This window comes from Pelodiscus sinensis, chromosome 5 (assembly GCF_052426305.1).
Source record: "Pelodiscus sinensis isolate ZL-2025 chromosome 5, ASM5242630v1, whole genome shotgun sequence".
Classification (NCBI taxonomy): domain Eukaryota; kingdom Metazoa; phylum Chordata; order Testudines; family Trionychidae; genus Pelodiscus; species Pelodiscus sinensis.
In genome coordinates, this window is record NC_143056.1 from 20136371 (window position 1) to 20158226 (window position 21856).

General features: G+C 34.9%; 2 protein-coding genes across 12 annotated transcripts in view; one reads left to right on the forward strand and one right to left on the reverse strand.

Annotated features, from left to right (window-relative positions):
* Positions 1 to 21856, forward strand: part of XRCC3 (X-ray repair cross complementing 3) — a 56822-nt gene that overhangs the window by 20087 nt on the left and 14879 nt on the right. For 6 of the 7 annotated variants that reach the window (XM_075926490.2, XM_075926496.2, XM_006116891.5 and 3 more), the window contains one exon: positions 648 to 2881. The exons of the other annotated variant lie outside the window; for it this stretch is intronic. In XM_075926490.2, coding sequence (XP_075782605.1) covers positions 648 to 888 — 241 coding nt within the window. In that variant the 3' untranslated portion in view covers positions 889 to 2881. Of the gene's footprint in view, positions 1 to 647; positions 2882 to 21856 lie in introns of those variants that run through there. 7 annotated transcript variants of the gene reach the window in all.
* Positions 7057 to 21856, reverse strand: part of KLC1 (kinesin light chain 1) — a 76533-nt gene continuing 61733 nt past the window's right edge. For 2 of the 5 annotated variants that reach the window (XM_075926481.2, XM_075926480.2), the window contains exons 14-16: positions 19303 to 19433; positions 14543 to 14609; positions 7057 to 12747 (exon numbers count right to left, since the gene is read on the reverse strand). In XM_075926481.2, the coding sequence (XP_075782596.1) occupies positions 12682 to 12747; positions 14543 to 14609; positions 19303 to 19433 (264 nt within the window). In that variant the 3' untranslated portion in view covers positions 7057 to 12681. Of the gene's footprint in view, positions 12748 to 14542; positions 14610 to 19302; positions 19434 to 20235; positions 20831 to 21856 lie in introns of those variants that run through there. The other 3 variants (XM_075926483.2, XM_075926482.2, XM_075926484.2) reach the window with 2 other exon arrangements.

Consider the following 21856-nt stretch of genomic DNA (forward strand, 5'->3'; position numbering starts at 1 on the left):
TGGCTGTTATAGTTTTCCAAGTAAATTTAAATCTTTATTAAAATCTGGTTTTTGTTTTTTAAAACAGCTGTAAAAACATGCTTAAACCAGGAGAACTTCATTGCCACTATCTTTGAGGCCAAACAATTAGTAGGATTTAAATAAGGCCTTAATATTTATATTAACAGTGCTATAAGGAGATTATATATTTAGATAGGAGATATAAATTTCATGTTTTTAGAGCATGACATTGAGAGAAGTTAAAGAGAAAGTTCTCTTTTGGCAGGTTATTCCCTGTCCATTGGATGGTTATTTCCAGTTTCCTTTAAAACAAATTTTACAAATGACAAATCAAGAAAAGAAAATGGAGGGTGTTAAATCTACCCCCCTTCTTAAATGTTGCCTCTGATGGAACCCAGAGTACATAGCCCTGTAATTTGTAGTTTGTGGTTGAAAATCGTTTGGAGTTGACCGTTGTAATTCTCTCTGGCAAAAGCAATGATTTGTCAAGAGAGATGTCATATCTGTGGAGCATTGTACCCTTAATGCAGCAAAATGCTGAAAGTTGACATATAAGCTCTAATTTATGTCTACCTAAAATGAAATTTAGTTTGAAACATCTTGTTTCATGTATGCAAAAACTTTTATAAAACACTGTTTCCTTTCAGCTTATTGGATAAGAACGTTTCTCCAGCACTTGGGCTAACCTGGTCCAATCAACTGTTGATGAGATTGATGGCCAGTCGATTAACACAATCACAGCAGTCACCTGTTGGTGCATTACAGCATATTGGAAGTGTTTTGAGGACCCTAAGAGTGGTTTTTGCTCCTCATCTTCCTCAGTCTTTTTGCTGCTATGCAGTAGATTTGGAAGGTGTGAAAGGAGTTAAAGTGAAATCACCACTTTGAAAACGTTGCGTGCTATCTACTCTCAAGGATAGATATAAATGATTGTGAATCAAGAAGCTATAACCATAGTATTTTTTTTCAACTGCAGAAAAAGAATACCTAAGATGTATATGAAAGATGTTGTTTGAACTGTACATTTTTATAACCGTATTCTGAGAAAATAGAGAACCATATATGAGAATAGGTAACTGTGCTAACTTTTATGTGCAGTTGGGTTTGCACCTTGATGCATCTACCTTGGAAAAGAACGGAGCTTAATAAAAGATCAACTGTATCTTTGGAATGCAGACTATACTAAACACTGTATGCCCATCCTGGGCAGGTGGTCTGTAATGTATCATTAGATTAGAGCATATAATCACTACCCATAGAGATTATTTCCTTTGAGCTTATGCTTTCTTTGACATATAGCGTCACTACTCCACCAGCATGACCTGTTCTATCCTTCTGATATGTTTTGTACCCGGGTATTTAATGTGTCCTGTTGACTATCCTCATTCCACCAAGTTTATGTGATGCCCATTAGATTAATAGCCTCATTCTAGTTCGCTCATCTTATTATTTAGACTTTAAGCATGTTAAAAACTTGTCACTTTTTGACTGTCTACTACAAATTGTGATTGGGACTCCTTTTCATTTGACTGTTTCTTATCATGACTTAAGTGTATTTTCTTATTATTTTTCCATCCTCTCCTCCTTACTAAGCTGTTGACTGTTTCCTAAGATCCTCCCCGAAGATTTCAGCCAATGGGAGCAATTTTCTGCACTACCATTTCCTCAGCTGAGGGTAGGGGAAACAGTAGGGGACAGAGCAGCTTCCTTTCCCTGCAAGCCAGCTCTGACCTACAAGGCTGGCCTCTTCTGCCTGTGCCCCCGCAGAGGAAGCCAGTGCTGGGTCTCCAACTTCACGTGGGGGGTCATGAGGCTGGAGCTTCAGCACTTACTCCTTGCTGAAGGGGTTGGTGAGCCCCAAGCCTGCAGCCCACCTACAACACAGTTGTGGACCACACTTTGATAACCACTGATCCACAGCCATAGCACTAGGCAGATAAGTCACCATGCAGTTCTCCTGGTCCCTGTTAACTAAACAACTGTTTCTAGTGATTGAATCCCCCATTTAAAAATGTGTAATTGTAGGTGCTGTTTAACATTCCTCATGAAATTTTAGTAAAATGAAAAGTATGTTTCCATACGAGTACTTGTGTTTCTCCCCCAAAATACAGAACAATATTATTTATTGAATACTTGTGCTTTTTCTATATTAAGAGGGATAATTCTGCCATTGCCTGCTAGAAAAAAGGGGGGGATCCTCACAATTTATAAGGGGGGGAAGGGAGAAGATTCCTCCCCCCTTTTTTTCCTCACTCAGGACTACTTCTTTTTAAAGTTGTAGACTAACATGTCTACTCCTTTGAGACACTGAAACATGCAAGGCATTTTTCTGAGTTCTTTGCAACTGATATGGCTAATAATTGTTTTCAGTTTTATGAAACTGGCTATTTTGAAGCACCAGATAGCTAGATGTGAAAAAAAAATTAGTGGCCTGAAAATCATCCCAACAGATTCAGTAATACCAATTAGATTAAATGTATTCTAATAAATGAGCAATTCCAATCCCTTTTAACCCATGCTTCTAGAATTTCTTCACTTCATGCCTTTTGGGTTCCTTGTTTTTTTTTTTTTTTTTTTCTGTTCTCAACACGTCTATTTTTGCACTGAGTACTCCCAGATTTCCTCTTTTTCTTTAACCCTACCCTTTTATTATTCGTTTTACTACCTGCCTCATTACTCTAGCCAGCCAGTCCTTGAGCATATAAGTATGGCCATACTGGGTCAGACCAGAATCGAGGCCAGAAACTTGAGGGAATGAACAGAACAGGGCAATTATCTCCTGTTATCCACTTCCTTCAGCTTCTGGAAGTCATGGGGCTCGTCTACATTGGCCCCTTTTCCGGAAGGGGCATGTTAATTTCAGAGATCGTAATAGGGAAATCCACGGGGGATTTAAATATCCCCCGCGGCATTTAAATAAAAATGTCTGCCACTTTTTTCCGGCTTTTAGAAAAGCCGGAAAAGAGCATCTACACTGGCCCCGATCCTCCGGAAAAAGCGCCCTTCAAAGTAGGAATAAGATCCTCCGGAAAAGGGCGCTTTTTCCAGAGGATCGGGGCCAGTGTAGATGCTCTTTTCCGGCTTGTCTAAAAGCCGGAAAAAAGCGGCGGACATTTTTATTTAAATGCTGCGGGGGATATTTAAATCCCCTGCGGATTTCCCTATTACGATCTCTGAAATTAACATTCCCCTTCCGGAAAAGGGGCCAGTGTAGACGTAGCCATGAAGTTTAGGGATATCCAGAACATGCAGCTGCATCCCTCACCATCTTGAGTAATAACAGTTGATGAACCCTAGTCTCCCTGAATCTAATTTTTTTTTTTTATACTCAGGTATGCTTTTGTCATACCATTTGCTGGCAATGAGTTCCACAGATTGACTGTGTATTGTGAGAAAGTACTTGTTTGTTTTAAAACCTACTGCCTAATTTCATTGTGACCCCTGACTGATTCTTGGGTTATGAGAAGGGGTTAAAAAAAAAACCACTTCCTTAGTCTTTCTCCACATCATAATGTAAAGATTAACATATCCCACTTCGATCATCTTTATTTTAAGATAATCTATCTTTTTAATTTCTCCTAATGTAGTTGTTGTTCCATATGCCTAAAAAAAATTTTTCTCTACCTTTTCCAATTCTAATCTTTTTTTAAGATGGGAACAGAACTGCACATGTTATAGGTGGTGTGAATGTATTTTGTGTTTATATAGATGTATAAGGATATTTCCTTTCTTGATATAGATCCCTTTCCTAATGTTTTCAGAGAAAACATAGTGATTCCAAGATTTCTTGAGTAGCAACAGATGATTGCATTTATTAATGTTTTATTTCATCTGCCTCTTTTCTAATCTAGTCACCCACTTTTGTGAGATCCCTTGTAACTCTTCATGGGACTTAACTATCTTAATCAAAGTTTGATCGTTTTCATAAATGATCTGGAAAATGAGGTAACAGTATAGATCCTTAGGGGATCACTACCATGCTGTCTCTCCAACAAATCTGTAAGGTTGGCCATCGTCTTTGAGGCAGAAGCTTCAGGGGCTAGCCTGAGTTAGGCTGTACAGAAAAAAAAAAAGTCTGGTAGCACTTTATAGACTAACAAAACATGTATGGTATCATGAGCTTTCATGGTCACAGCCCACTTCTTCAGATAACCAGAGTTTTGAGTTTAGGATATGCAGACCTAAAATAGAAGAGAAGGGGAGACAGAAGGGAAAGAAAAGGAGGGCAGTGGGAGACAGGGAAATCAGTATCTGAAGATAGGGTAGTTAAAACGAAGCAGATAAGAATCAAAGTCAATTGATAGTATCCTTCCTGACAGGCCCTGGAGGTTTTTCACCTTCCTCTGTAGCATGGGGCACAGGTCCCTAGCGGGAGGATTCTCTGCATCTTGGGGTCTTTGAACCATTGTTTCCAGGACTTCAATATCTGAGATATAGGTGAGAGGATTATTCTAGCAGTGGGTGGGTGAGATTCTGTGGCCTGCATTGTGCAGGGGGTCAGACTAGATGATCAAAATGGTCCCTTAAAGTCTATGAGACATGAGAGTCTACATAAAGAGCTGTTTGCACCTTCAGCCACTATGAAGTTGATAGTGCCCAACCAGCCTTCATCACAATTGAGTCCATTAGCATGTGAATTGAATCTGAGTCAGACATCCTTGTAGGTCTTCATACCCAGACTGTCTTACTGAACATTATTTGGCAAGCACAATAGAATCCTATATACTATTATAGATGACCAGTCTGGGCCTTCTGTTCCTTGAGGACAATTATTTTTGTACCTTTGTTTTGAAGGTTGCTGATTAAGCATTTTTAACAATGATCAGTTATCAGATCCCTACTCTGGCCCACTGTAAACTAGGGATATTAAATTGCAAGTAGTTAAATCAGATAGTTGATACACTTCGCATAGACTAGTCGATAGGGCATTTGAAGTGGAGAAACAGCCCTAGAGCTATTGCTACACTTCAAAGACAAAAGCACTATGTGGAGCCCAGGGTAACATGGGAACTCCCCACTAGCCCCAGGCTCCATGCAGTGCTGCGGCTTTGAAATGCCACCATGGGAGCCTGGAGTCAGGCTCCTCCCAGCATTTCAAAGTGGCAGCACCACTTTAAAGTACCCCCCACAGGAGGAGCAACTTGATTATCCAATAAGCATTTTGCTTGTCAGATAATTGACTAGTCCTTCATATCCTTACTGTCAAACCTGTACACTCCTGTCATCTGAAGAAGTGGGTTGTGCCCATAAAAGCTCATGATACCATCTACATGTTTTGTTAGCTTTTAAGGTGCTACTAGACTATTTGAGGTTTTTAGTTTTTCCTGTTAAAGACTAATGCAGCTAGCCCTCTGAAGCTTATAAAAGTTTTGTTTTTAAATGAACCATATGGCTTATCTAGCTTTGGCTTGATACACTTATACTGAAACAATCAGTTATGTTTAAATATCACTCTGTTGGTATTGTCTTAAAGCACAAGGAACCTGGAGGCATATTGGATGGACAGGCATAACAGTCAGTAGCTATGGAAAGAGGTGGCCATGGGGGGGAGGGGAAGCCGTGGAGACCATTGTTGGGCTTGTTGTAGATGGTATCTTGCCCTTTTAATGACACCTAGAGCACTACTTGCCCTATAAGTTCATTCCATACTATACCTGTGTGGCAGTGCACTGACCCACTTACTTTACTTTTTTGCCAAGTTGTGTGTTTCACGTACACAGAAAGTTACTCCCCAACTTAATACATTATGGCTACAATATCTGATTTTGTACTAGCTACAGCTTGTCAAAATTGTAAACCCAAATTTGTATAATTGTTTGTTCTGTGATGTGCAGTAGTTAGACTCGTGTATAACCTGCAAGTCATTTACCTCTTTTTTTTTTTCCCCTTTATAAAATGTAAACTGTCAAACTTCCCATTAAGAGTTTTTTCTAGTTTTGCTGGCCTGGTGTTTGCAGAAAGATAGCTATACAGACATTAAACTGCATTCACCAATCAAATCCAAAAGCTTCTTCAGTTAAACATTTGAATTAACATGTTAAAAAGGTAACTCTCTCTCAATGGCTACATCTAGACTGGCATGATTTTCCGCAAATGCTTTTAATGGAAAAGTTTTCCATTAAAAGCATTTACGGAAAAGAGAATCTAGATTGGCATGGATGCTTTTCCGCAAAAGCACTTTTTTTGGAAAAGCGTCCATGCCAATCTAGATGTGGTTTTGCGCAAGAAAGCCCCGATTGCCATTTTCACGATCGGGGCTTTTTTGCGCAAAAGCATTTGCGCAAGAGGGCTTTTGCCCGAACGGGAGCAGCATAGCATTTCTGCAAGAAGCACTGAGTTCAGACAGTAGGAAGTCAGTGTTCTTGCGGAAATTCAAGCAGCCAATGTAGACAGCGGAAAAACTTGCCAGTCTAGACGCAGCCAATGTGTTTCAATAGGAGAGGAGTTCTTAGTATACACCCAACTGCATGTAAATACATATGGCCACTTTTTTTTCTTGCTTAACAAGACAATTATCAGGGTTCTGTTTCACAACAGATGTTAGAAGCAGCATAGCTGTTCCAGGGTCAGCAGTATTGATCTATAACTCATGGAAAGCCCATTTTGACTCATTAAAACATGAACAGGGGTTCAGATGCTTTAAAATTTAGGGGAAGTAGTGATTACCACATTGAAACTACTTCACAGTACAGTCAATTAGTAGTCCTTATTTGAATCCCCAAATGTAGTTCTGGCTCTGATTACAATAGTTTATAGTAATTTTTTTAAATTCTGTACACACAAGTTGAGGTTTTTAAAAAACCTCCAGTGTTCACAGTGAATCTTTACTGTATATTATCAGTTTTAACTATATATAAATTGCTTTTATATCATGTAATACACTGCACTAATTCAATACAAGTTGGGTGGTTCAAAAGCCCATGATCTGTATATAGTGCTAAGTAGTTTTTGGAGGTTCCTTACTTTTCAGCAGAATCTTATCAGCAACATAGGAACATACTGTAGCTTTGTTGTAAAATCACAGCTGTTCCAGTATGTAACAAATGCACTTTTAGGAACTGTTCCTTATAGCTTTATTAATCTTTGGGTTTCACAACTGAGGTTTACTTCTGTACAGGAAAAATCTAAATTTTTTACATGAAAGATTTACATTCTAAAATTCATAAATACACTTTTATTCAACACAGAACTATTATAAGACTACACTTTAATATTTTATTTTTACACTTTGAAAATAAATGCCAAAAAGACACTTTAGACATGTTTTGTTAACAGCTTCAAATCAAACTATAGCTCTAACATACATACACACACACACACACACACACACACAGTGTAAGGAGATGTTCAGTGGTAACATTATATGCACTTCTGGAAATGGATTACTGTTAAACTAGAATGGTATAGGATCATTATTCTGTGCACTGTAAAGACACTGGTGTATATAAGGAAAAATTTTGATTCCATAAATGCACTTTAAGACAAATAAAAGGTCTAGTTAAAAAGCCTAATCTTTGATTTAAATGCAGAACTTGCCATGAAGTTAGAGTGAATTATTGCTGTATTTAACAATTAATGTTTTGTTTTATTTTGAAGCTTTTCTTTCAAGAAAGGAATTCAGGGTTCCATTTCTCCTTCAACAGCTGGACAAACAGTATGGTTTTAAGGTGCAAAACACAACACCCCAGTCTTAGAAGGTTTTAAACTAATTTTGTAATCTAAATCTACATTTTTTTTTAATTTGGATTGAAAAGGGAAAGGTGACATGACTGCTCTTAAAGTACTGCAGATCTGCTTATCTGACATTGGATCTGCAAAAAATGGTCTGTAGGCATATGAATACAAAAATTGTATCTGAACAGGGCTCTACTTAAAAATGCTACTGATTCCCATTTTCCTCCCATCCCAACAATACCAAAATACCCTTAGTGATTTTATAGAACCCGAGTTGTACATTCTTAATTTTTTTACACCAGCCTACAAGTTGCATAGGAAAATACTCTTCATAACTGTAAAAAACTTCATAGGAGCTTTAAATTGGAGACAGTGTCCAATCAACACATCGAGATGCTGAAGAAGCCTCATTTCCAATTTTTTGGTATACTTGTTACATCAAAATTGTATATCACTCAGTCTATTTTGGTTTTGTCCATGCACGTACTTTTGCCGTACTTTTACAGTTCTAAGCATCTTCTGTGCTTTAAAATGCAACTAATGTTAACCAGTGATTTTAGCTATGATATTTTTAATGACTCCTTTCAAAGCATCCATAACAATTGTATTACAGGGATAAAGAGTTTGCCACTCCTATCACATAATCCTTCACTTTCTCACCAAATGCATACATTAGAGCTACCAGTTTGGGTGATGAATGCGTGGGTAATTTGTCATAACGCTACTTAAACAACCACCACCACTATTCACTTCTTCCGCTCAAGTACTGACAGTATAAATGATTTGAAACCAAGTGTAAACTTCACAATTTCCCCTCACAAATGTGTTTACTTTTAAAAGAGGGATTATTTATACCAATGCATTTACAAATGCATGTTATGATAATGCAAAGTCTGTACTATAATACTAAACTTTAAACTTTCAACTTTCATGCTTTCCTTGCAGTATTTTTTTTTATTATAGGCAGACATGGAGTACTAAATTGCAATACATACTTAGCAGCTTTCATATAATGACCTAGTTGACACATACTAAATTACACACTTAAACCTATCAAATACTGTAAACACACTTTAGATGAAGCACTGCACAGTCCATTTTAATGGTACATACACATCACAACCATACTTTTTCTCATTTGCTAAATCGGTGGAATTCTTTAACTGTACAGTTTAACCACAGCTTAAACCTTCTTGAATTACTACCACTCAGTTTTAAAAATACAAAAGCATGAAAATAAATGTCGGTTAGTTCATACATAATTTCAAATACTTTGCTACCACTGGGGACAGCGTTTACAAACAGTAAACAGCTAGTTTAATCATCTAATTACAAAGGGAGCATATGAGTCACTGCTAACATTTAATTAGATCACGAATCAAGAATGAATAGTTAGACATTTATCTAACCTAAATTTATCTATCAGGGATGGTCTAGACCAGGGGTGCCCAAACTTTTTTCAAAGAGGGCCAGATTTGATGAAGTGAACATGCGTGAGGGTCGACCATTTTGCCTGACATTATTTGAACCATTAAAATTAAATGCAAATTAACTATTTTATGCAAAGTTTATTGCAAACGGCATACTTTTCATTTCGTCACATGGATGACAAATCTAAACAGGTGTTAAATCACTCTGCCTTTCATATCTGAAGGCCAGATGAAAAAAAATCCAGGAAGCTGAAATATATGTCAGGAACATTGTAAAGTACATTACATATTATTGGTAATAAAGGTTGTCTGTCAACTTTTAAGTTCAAAAATTATGAACAGGAACATAACACCAAGTATACATGTTGTGTCCAAATATATTTATAACTGATTTAGACCAACTGACATTAACTGAGATTTTACAATGTATTCATCTCAATACATATGGATTCGTTGGGGGCCATAAAAGATAGATATTGCCAAATTACCTGTGGGGCCGTATTAAACCGGAACACGGGCCGCAATTGGCCCCTGGGCCTGACTTTGGACATGCCTGGTCTAGACAGTATTTGGTCCTGCCATGAGGGCAGGTGACTGGACTCAATGACTTTGAGGTCCCTTCCAGTCCTAGTATTCTATGATAGTGCCAGTAATGCTAGCAAGTAGTGCATAAAATGATAAAGTCTAGCAAAAAAGTTAATGTGACACTTCCATTTTAACTTAAAAGTAAACTCAGAAGTCCACTTAAATAAATGCATATACTGGCAAAGTAATTTTTGGATCATTTAAACAAAAGGAAGAATAATGCTAAAATCCACACAAATTATACAGATTTTGCAACTTGGTTAAAGAGTGGTTTTGTTTTAGAGAGATGGTGTGAAATAGAGAAGTAGGTCAAAATTTTAACTTTTATCATTCCTTGACAGAATTCCTTAACCCATATAAAGCACTTAAGTCACATTTGTAAGTATAGTACTAATAGTACCACCTACAATATTTCACTGAACTATTAAAAGACCTAAAATGAATGAGATTCTATGATGAATGGAGTCTGACATACTTTAGTCTTGAACTTTAAAGACCATTTAATAAAAATTTTAGTTAATTAGGTCTGAATTAAGTTTTAAATATTTAAACATATTTATATATTTACACAAGTTCCAGTTCTTTGAGAGGCTGCAAAACATTAATTCAAATTTGAAAGATAAAGGCTGGGAAACAAGTTTTTAAAATGCGCCAAACATCTAATCTTCAAGTGAACTTTGAATCAGAATAGCTCCCTTTATACAAAGACAGACCTTTGTAGGGTACTCTTCATATGGTTGAAAGTCACCTTAGCTGTAAAGCTCTCTGAACCACTATTACTGTAATAGCTTCTCCCTTACTGGCAAAGGCTGACCTGCAGGGCAGGGCAGACCTCTGCATCAGAATCCTTCACAGTTACTGCAAAAGGGGAAGCTGACACAAAGCAGTTGTAGCCATGTGACCTACCCATCAGTTAGCGATGGATACCATCTTCTTATCCACCCAGCAACTGCTGTTTAGTTCCACAAAGCTAGTTTTTCAAGCTTTATGCAGAGAACTATTAATTCATCAACAAATGTATGTTATGTTTTATTAAAACAATAAAAAAGCTCTCAAACAATTAGAATTCGAGTCCACATTGACTATTTATTGTTTAATTTGTTTAGAGATAGTCTAGTAGCACCTTAAAGACTAACAAAATATGTAGATGGTATCATGAGCTTTTGTGGGCACAACCTACTTCTGTCATCTGAAGAAGTGGGTTGTGCCCACGAAAGCTCATACCACCATCTACATGTTGTGTTAGTCTTTAAAGTGCTACTAGCCTAATTGTTGTTTAAGTTTTTCCTGTTACAGACTAACTCAGCTAGCTAGCCCTCTGAAGCTTCTAAACAAATTGTTGTTCAGATTTTATTCTCAAGTTCAATTAATTACACTAGTATGCACTAAAACCACAATACATAAGCAGCATCAAGTCTCAATTTCTGGACTATTTTTATGGCAAATATACCATATATAATTATTTCTTTTTTATAGAGATGCTAATGAAGTACCTCATAGTAAACATAAGTGCATTATACATATAACTTATTTCATTTGTCATTAAAATAAGCTTTAAAACTAGAATGCAAGTGGGACACGCATTTATAAAAGTTTTAGGTCTAATGAGTTCTTCACAGCCTGATCAAATACCAAAACTTATTGTTCACCTTCCTTTATCCTACCTCAATATGTGCAAGTCTAAGCTCATATTAGTATTCCAGCTCATCCCAAAGTTATTTTTGTTCTGTATTTTAATTACATAACCATTTAAAAACATGCATTTTTACTTTTTTTCCACTTGCATATAAATCCTGTCTACAAATTGTTAAGTGTAGTATTTTAAAAGTCTCATTTTACTGAAAATATTAGCATTCACAAGATATTCAAACATCATATATTTAGTTCAAGCAGCAGGCCTCAATACAGACAGAATATCTATTAATCATATATAGATTTAAAAAGGAAGGCTGATCAGAAATGTGACCTGTCTACCAAATAAGGGCACCTAGTGCTTCTAATGGGGCCTTAAACTTATTAAACTTCAGTAGAGTTTCTCATAAGCGGTCCTCTGCACAGCAGCTATTCCACAGTATACCAGCCTAGAATGGAGTCACCCGCTTCATTTACTCCTGTTGCAGTTAACTACTATGGAGAGAGGCAAGAGTTGGAGCAAGCAAGAATAAACAATGGAGATGTGTCAGAAACCTGAGGCACAATGTTTTGCTCTAGTAAAACAGCAGCTACTGCTCTGGGGCTGTTGTACCCCAAAGCTTCAATGTACATCCGCTGAAAAAAAATACGGGCCAAAACGTTTGCCATTTCCCCCAAATCAATCACTACTTATTACTGGGCCTAAATAAACAAGATACAAAGTTTCATAGTTATCGGTGTTGGTATGCATGCCACCTATAGTTAAAGGCAGTCTAAGTGTTTCCATTACGAAATTTAGTATCTACATCTAGTGATTAAGGAATCCAGTATTTAAGCTCTACTTTTAAGGCAAGACATCTGAAGTTGTGAGACACAGTGATGCAAGGTAATGTCACACCAGTACAGTAAACCCCATTGTGAATTTATACAGTGATGACATAACAGATATTTGTCTCATTCAAGCACTGCATATACTTTCTGCTACACATTTCATTTAACCTGTTTCAAATATCAATATAAAGAACCCTTTCTTCTCCTTCGCATTTTGGTATGTTTATGTATATTTCTATTTTTTCACGTTTCAGCTGCTGATATTCAGATCTGTTAACAGACATCAACATAAGTAGCACGAATGACAGCAGTGCAATGAGTAATATACATCTATATTGTTTCTCTTGCAAGAAAATATCCACTATGTTTTAAAATGTCACTATTTTAGAATAGTAAAAACAGCAGTCCATTACAAAATGTAATCTACAAATTAGATGTTCCTATAGAGAGTGATAAGGAACCAAAGCTTTGAGAGTCTCAGTGCTTCTTTATTCACAAAGGAATTTTAGCTAGTTTTTGTCCAAGAACTTCAATGTGCCAAATTAGTGTGACTGGCACTCAGAGCTCTTGATTCTGTCAGACAATTATTTCGTTCCTGTATGAAAAAAATGAAAACAATTATTAAAAGGCTTGAGTTACCTGGATGTCTAAAAAGAATGCCTAAAAATTACAAACTAATGCAAATAACCTGAACAATTAGTATACTTTAGGAAAATGATAGTGCTTACCTACTTTAGTTTGAGAAATACAAGGTTTTTTTCATATCCTGATAACTATCTTTACTTCATCTAGCTATGCTGAACAGATATAATTATATCTGTGCACTCTCTTTGCATTACTAACACAAATATTACAGAAGGGGCTGACAGCCTAGCAATATTGGCAAGTGTTTCTCTACTTGGCAAATTCAGGGGAAAATATTTGTAAAATTTATAAATATACTGTTAACTTTACACATTTCAGATGTGGTAAGTAAAGCTCACTGAGAAAGCACAGATTATAAAATGCACAGAAAACCAGTTATAAAGTTAATTGCTCCTAGGCTAAGACTGTGAGCCCTGGTCTACACTAAGACCTTATTCTGAAATAGCTCCCCTCCCATGTCTGAATTTATAAGCGGTGCATCTACACTACCAAACCTGTTATTTTGAAACAATGGGTCATGGAATTCGAACTCTTGTTTTTCATGAAGAATAAAGCTAATTCCAAAATAATGTTATTGTGGATGTTCCGATACTGCTAATTCGAGCTTATTGTCCTCTGGGAGGCCTCCCGCAGTTCCCCTAAGCTCTTCCTGGGCTTTAAGTCCAAGATAGCACATCCACATTTACGGTGCCTGCCTTGGTCTAATGTTGATACTTCCCCATAGTGAGGGCATACTAGTTCGAATTTGGTAAATTGGGAGTTCTTAAGTCAAATTTAGTAATTTCTAAATAGTTCCCTAGTGCAGACATGGCCTCAAATTTTGATAGCCTGGAGTATTTTTTGTATTACTGCTGCAAAGTGCTTTGTTTACCTTGGTGGATTTTTTTGGGTCAACGTTCACATAAATTAATGAAGGAACATCTTTGCATAAATTTCAGAGAACTAAAAAAACCACAGAAGATTCTTTAGGGCTAATACTAAAGGAGATACCTTTATGTCACACAATAGCAAAAGAGATCCATGCAGCGACAGTTTTAGTTATAAGCCTTGGGACAAATAAAGGTGAGGATTCTACATCGTACAGTATGCTGGCACTGACAAATTAATATTTCCCTCAAAGTTAGTCACAGCTGCTGTTAGTAAAATGCACAATGATGTTTAGAACATAGAACATTACTAGCTTTCCTTAACAATATATGCAGTGGTAACTTATTAGGTACAAACAGTTATGTGTAGTAGCTATCAGGCACAATGAAAATAGGAAAAATAGTTACAGTTTAGATTTTAGTAGAACCAATACTTAACATGAGATACATTTAGGGCCTGTTCCTCTGTACCATAAGGTCTCACTGATGTCATTGGGATTTGAGAGCACATAACACCTAGTATGACTGGACCTTTTAAGAGAAGCTTGTTCCATCAAAAATACAGAATATCTGATCTTTACAAATATTCCTTTTTAAATTATATTAGACATTCCAATATTCCAATTCAGGCCCTAGTTCAGCATTATAGTTAAGCACCTGCTTAACTGACTGATATCAATAGGACTTGAACACATACTTAACTTTAAGCACCTGCTTAAGTGCTTTGCTGAATGCTAATGGACTTAAGCACATGCTTAAAGTGCTTTGCTATACTGAGGGTCTTACCGAGTACTCTATCATTTTATTGTTTCTCATGCTCTTCTGCCCAAACCCTGCTGGATGTATCTACTTGTGTAAGAATATTATAGATCTTCTTACTTGAAAGTGATCTTCAGTAGCCTTGCCACCCATGTTAAGAACATTCAGAGAACTGGCACGCTTCATGCTGCAACCAGGATAGTGAACATGCAAGGATAAACCAATCAGAATAATTACTCTAAACACACAGGTATAATGATACGGATGCAAACTTAAGGGAGTTTTAATATAAGCCATGAAACCTAATATGAAGTATGCTCTTTAAGAGAAATACTTCCTGTAGTTACTTATTTGCACATTTTCCTGCTCTTTTAATATTAAGATAAGTATCAAAATAATTGCCAGCCCCAGAGTACTTAAGCACGTTATGAGTTTGAAATAATTTGAACCATTAAAGGTATTAACATCAGTTTCCAAAATTTGTCATTTCTGAATACATTAATTTAACATATGCTTCAATTTAGTGCTTAGTTTAAAATTATTTAGCTGATTTAAAAAAAAAATTATTAATCTGAAGAAGCAGGTTGCGCCAACGAAAGCTCATGATACTATATAAATTCTCTAGTCTCTAAGGTACTACAGGACTATTCATTTTTTTAAGTTTTATTCAGATGTAGTTGTTCAATAAATGTTTGTGAAAAATATTAATACATATTGATACATTTATCAAATAAGTTGCTTTAACTAGTAAAAACTATGGAAAGATGTCTGTTGACATAAATAAGGCAAAAAATAGCAAACTTTTAAAAAATCTGCTGAGTCTGATTTCAGTCATTTTGAAGTGAAGGACACTGTAAGGTTGCTACTACTATCATTGTTAGTGGCCATAATATATTTCAAGCAGTGGTAGTCCCAAAATGGTCTTATGAAAGCAATATACCACAAAGATAATACAATCAATTTAAACCCTTGTTATTTTAGAAGGGCTAGTGTTAATCAGGATAACTCTGTATTAACGATTTTATATTATATCAACTTCCATATTCTTGAGGATTGATATTCTTAGTCATTGTTTTCATCCTGAACTTTATTAAAAATTATTCAAACACCTATAACATTTAAGACTAAACTATTTAAAAAGTAAGATTAATTACAACGCTAGCTTAAAATTAATGTAAACAGTCCCCAATGTCAAAATATTTTGCTGAAAAGGTACAATATGGATGTTTGCTATTCCCCACCCCAAAGACAGGTGAACTAAAATGTGGTACTCTGTTCGTTTGGTACCACTGGCTCTTTCATATAATTTTTGTGCTCCTAAAAGGAGCACATTAAAATTATTGTGTGTGTCACATTAACACCAAAGTTAGACCCCAATCCTGCAATGTGATCTGCACAGGTGGCTTCCTGCACCTGTGAGTGAAGGGGTCTCTGCACAGCTAACACTGCACAACAACCTAGTCATTGGTCCCACTGAAATCAACAGGCCTATTCACACGAAGATAAGCATGTTCTTAAGTGCTCTGAGGGCTCTTAGCCCAAATAATGTGTATGTCTAGAATGCTGAAACAAAAATACAAAAACCTATAGAAATGAATGCAGGTAGCAGATATACAATGAAAGTAGAGTAATTAATGTTGAACGTTTCAGATAGAATGCACGTGATTTAAAATATGACAAGTGTTAGCAACAAAAAAGAAGCAATGAATCATGCATTGGTTACACCTATCTGTTATTTATTTATATAATATACACAATTAAGGTTACACATGAAAGTCAAAATATGTTAATCTGCAACACACATAAAACATTCCAAATTAAAATCTCTTAAAAAAGTAAGTGCATAAAGATTTATTAAAAACCAAAATCCAAACTCCAGGAAAACAAAAAAAATCCACCAGTACAAACTTATCCAAACATCCGGTATACTTTTGCTCAAGTGCTAATAATGAACCTCAAACAGATACTATGATTAAGTTTCAAAAGTTACTAGCAATTGATTTACTTTAGAAGTAGATTAGATTTTAATTTATATATGAAAATTAGCTTGCAAATGCACTTGGAATTTTTTCAAATCAGAAACAGGACTATAAAAATACTAAACATACATGCATCGTTTTTCTGTAAGTTTAAAAGCTATCTATTTTTTAAAAAAGCTTTCCTGTGGTAAGTTTAACCTGAATTATGGTCAAATTTTAAAAATGAGAGATCAAAATCATCAACCTATCAACAAAGCAAAATAAATTTAGAATTAAAGATCTGGAATAAAAGAAGTGCCTAAGGAAAGTAGTTCATACAGGACTTGAAACTTGGTGTGTTTATAATACCCAACTCTTGCAGACCTATCATCTTAAGGAAAAAGATTTTCCATAGAAGTAATTTGCCAACAAGTGATTTTTTTTTTAAATCCGCCTTCCCTCAATTTTCTGTGAATAGATGTCTGATGACTAGGCTTTGGAGCTCATCTACTCCTGTCGCCTATTCCTCACTTGAGATATTAATCCTTGCTTGACAGCATGATCAATGACTATGACAATAAGTGAGGATAAAGTAGTTTGCAATTCACCTGTTCCTACTAAGAACAAGCTTTAGAGAAAACAGACGAGATACTAAAGGGAAAAGGGAAAAATAAGAAAAAACCCCATGATCTCATGGAAAAAATAAAACATCTGAAAAATTGTTTCTAATTTTTTTTTTATAAATCAGTAGATAATTATACACACTAGCAATGCTGTATCTGAATATTTACAATATGTTAAATACAAATGTGTGTTTACATAAAAATATATACACCAAATGTCAGTAAAAAAACAGAGCAGTTTTAACTAAATCTAGCAAATTACTATGGAAAGCAATATTACTACCAGAAATGAAGTTGAAATAAGATATTTCACTTAATCCTATCCTCTAAATTGTGCTTTCATGATCTAGAAAAGTTTAAAAAATAATTTTTACAAACCAGACATTTACATTTTTCAAAAAGAGCTACGCAAATGAAAATTAAGATATTTTTAAATATTTTATGTACAAAAACAAAGCTTGTATAGGTATTCTCATCAACCTCCAGATATTATTTGTGCATTTTACTAGTCAAAAGATTAATTCAAAATAAAATTTGCCAGTACTGCAAGTTTTTTAGGAACTGAAAATTATTTTTTTGGCACTACATGATCATTGAAAGATTTTGAAATCCGAACTATTTCTGGAATATGTATATAAAAGATAAACTAATGAAGAATTTTACCTTCAATTATCAGAGACACCTTCAAAGAACACAGGAAGCCAATGATGATATTGATACTTTAATATCTGTTCTACACTAACTTTTATCATTTGAATAAAATACCACACATACGTTAGCAGGTGGCATACAGTCAAAAATATGGTTTATATTTATGTAGATAGAGTACTTTTACTTACATGCAGCACACATACAGTAGGTGTTTATAGCAGATTGCAATGCCAAATAAATTAAAGCATTTCAAAATATAAGAAAAATGCCCGTTAGCTATTATATTTATAAGGGAAAAAATAAGTTGGTCATATATTCCCTATTAACAACTGCAGGAGACCAGGAATAACAACCTGACTTCATAACATGTTGACATTTTTTAAAACCTCCCCCAAAATATTGGAATAGAGGAAATATTTATTAGGTTTAAATTACAGTGTATAAAAACAATGATGAACCAGAGCAATAGGCAGTGTTGATAAAGAGCTGTACGTAAATTAAAGAAACATTTATAATTTTTTTTTTTAACACTGGAAGGATGAGACACACATTCTAGACTAGCATTTGTACTGTTTTACTCAACTATTTTGCAGTTTTGAATTTCTTCCACTACAGTGTTGTGTGTAGCTTTCCTTTTTTAAAAAAATTCACTCTCCCACTAGCTTGATTGAAAAGAAAAATGACAGCCTTTCATTTACAGCTTGCTTGTTCATCAATGAATTCAGTGAGCATTTTGCCACTGACTTCCCTTCACTGGGCACAGAATCATATCTTTACCATTGACCTAGTGCTGTCTACAATGTGATTCAGCTCAGCTTAACTATGTTATTGCTCAGAGGTGTAGATTTTTCACATCTCCCAGCCATGTAGCTGGGTTGACATAACTTTTAATAAATGTCACATGTTAATTTCTAAACAAAGCATGACTAAAGGTTTCAACAAACCTTTTCCCTCAACACTAAGGACTGAGAGGCAACATTCTGTTTGCTTTAACAATAGCTTTCCACTTCTATACTCCTGACAAAGAGAATGTTTCAAATGTTAGTAGAATGTTAATATGTACAGTATGTGAAACACACTGTTTATATAGATCTAAAAAAATTCATGCCAAATTATGTTAACACTGAAGTTTATTTTAATACATTAAATATTCAGAATGCTAGTCGTGAGTTTTACTGAAGCAAAACAAACGAACAACTCTCCCCATACTCCTCTTCCAATACTTAAGAATAAAGTATGGGCAGCTTAATTTATTCTTTGAGAGAAGAGAAATTTAGCAGTTTAATAAAGTGCACCAATAATACTGACTATATCAACATATTCTAAATAAAGTTTTTTCTTAGAGGTGCCATCACACTACGCATCCCCTTTTAACAAGCTGAAAATTCTGTAAAAAACGTGAGCAAAAAATACTAAACACAAATTAATTTTTCCATTTAAAATAAAGGCATTGTTAAAACAGTGTTAAATTATTCCCTGTATCATTATCAGTAAAGAATGCAATATGCATAAATCCTTCTTATGTACCACAATTCTAAGTGCATAAAGGTACATTATGGCCACAAGAGAAAAGGCTACCTTGGTCAGTGCTAAGCTACAAAGTGGACACAAACTGGGCACACCAGCACATCTAAGAATAGATAATTACCCAGGATTCTTTGGTTCACTGTCTCGTGAATTTCCTCCCTTCAGCTTTCTAACCAGCTTCTCACTGCTGCGTCTAATTGAAGCACGGAGTTTGCTAAAGGAACCACTGCGTTTTAAAGATCCAGTGCCATCCTGAAAAAAATTTCAATAAATGTGAAACTGCAACAATTTTTACCCCTCCTCCACAGCTGAATAAATATGTATTGTAAAAATACTTGTGCTCTGCTACCATTGGGTAATAGTGCCAAATTATATACATTTTTAAAATGTCATTTAAGTTTTATTTTACCAAGATTATGGTCAGCATTCATAATCAATAGCATCTACTTATCACAAAGATTTCAGAAAGATGAAAATCTGTTCAATTTATGGTTAACTGTAATCCATAACAGTTAAAAATAATCTTAAACTATACATAATTCATAAATGCATATCAACACCTTTGTCACCTCTATAGCATTCCATATTTATTTTCATGCGACCATATGGGAAAGGTGAATGCAATATCAAGCAAGAGCATTCTATCAAGGTCTAAAAAGAACAAACTTATTATTTTTGTTATTTATCTCTGCCATATGCACTTAACATATTTAGTAAATTCTATACATTAAGTTTATTAAAAATGTAGGTATCATTTAGGATGAGAAAATTATATATATTTAGATTTAGTTTTACCTTCAACATGTTTCAGAAAAATACAGAACAAGATGAAATGATAGATTTCTGCACATTACATTCTCATTTTATGACAGAGAAGTCTAACTCTTAAGCAGAGATACCAAATTTGTATGCCAAATAATTAGTTTTCTCTTAAAAGTCAACAGTTTAGTAAAAGTAGTAGTACCACTTACTACTTTGAGAAATCCTACATGGCTACACTTTGAAAGGAAGGACTATAAAAAGGAGAAAGTACTACTAAGCAGACAGACAGCCATCAGTTGGAGTGAGTTTATTAGAAGTTAGAAAGACAAATACACAAATCACCGAACACCAAGATTAGTAGAGAAAAGCATAATTGCCAAAATTTCACACAAAAACTAAACAGCAATGCTACTTTAGAATTATCCGGAGTTCCATATTGAGGTTAACCACATTATAGGTCTCTAAATACATTTTAAAGCACTTGGAGCACATGCCTTACTTTTACATTTTATTCTGTAAAGATCACCATCATGCTATTTTAATAATACCTTCTGTGATACTTTTAACTACCTGTTTTCATAGTGAACAGCTACTTATAAAGTTCATTCTTACTTTTTACTTAAGTATTACATAGCAAATGGTTGTAATAACACATTTTGTATGACTAGATACATATCTTGTAAAGCTACACATGTAGAGAAACAGGAAACAAAAAATAGACACTAGCAATGAAGGAATGGCTAGTTTACAAGGAAGTGTAGCTCTGACAAAAATAGTAAGGGATTTGCTAAAACAGCAGTCAGTACTGAAGAGAGAAGTTAAAGCTTGAAGATGGTGCACGCCCGTCATGCAGGAGGCAGTATAAGAATCACAAAAGGCATCTAGGCCTGTCAGAAATGGAGAGAAGAAAAACTGAATGAAACTGTTGGGAAAAGTTCAACAGTTTTCAATTTTGAACAGTTATGCTTATAGTATTTCTAGGTCATATGCCGAGATGTCTTTTAAAATTAAAGATTTGTGGTTGCACCTCTAAGTGCTGCTATTCCTGATCCTTTTAATTACCAAAAAGATAGCAGTTTATGTATTTTAACCTATTTCACTAACATGCATCATACAAAAATTACCAAAAGAGATCCAGTCTTTTATTAATGTATGTAAATAAGAGAAAAGCAAATTTTTAAAAAACAAATTGCTTTTATATTATAAAACACATCACGTGTAGTATATGCAGAGAAAAGAATGATTTTTTTTTAATTGAAAAGAATACAAAACTCTAAAAAAAGAGAAAAAAATTAATAAAGGCTTTAAAAGAAATGAACAGAACAAGGTGCATTCATTTAAGCTTTAACTTCTGTCAGGAATACACCTCCCAACACTAAAAAGGAAAAGTTTCCCTTACTCCTCCAAACAAAATTCTGTCTACTGATTTGAGATAAAAAGAATCTATGGAACTGTTGATTTATTCTCGTATATTATATATATATTTATTTTAAAATGCCTAAGGAAAATACTATAATGCAAGTTTCCACATACTGCCTACCCTAATGGTCCTCAAAACTGAATTGAAAGAACTACCTACCTACAGAAGTTACAAAATAATTGAATAGTCTTTCCATTCTCAACTGTGGGATAATGAATAAAGATATCATTTAAGACTGTCAAAAGATGAAGGCATCTCTCTGTAGCAAGTGGAATGAATACTAACAGAAGATGCCCCACTGACAGTGACTGAACACTAGGTGGGAATTTCAATTAAATCTTCACCTGCAGACAGAGGTCTATTATCAAATTAGATTTTATGTTTTGTTTAGAATTACATAAAGACACTTATTGAATCACTCTTTCTGAAATGTTTGTGGACATTCAGCAGCTTTGACTATTAATCTACATTTCAGTTAAATGATTCCATGAAT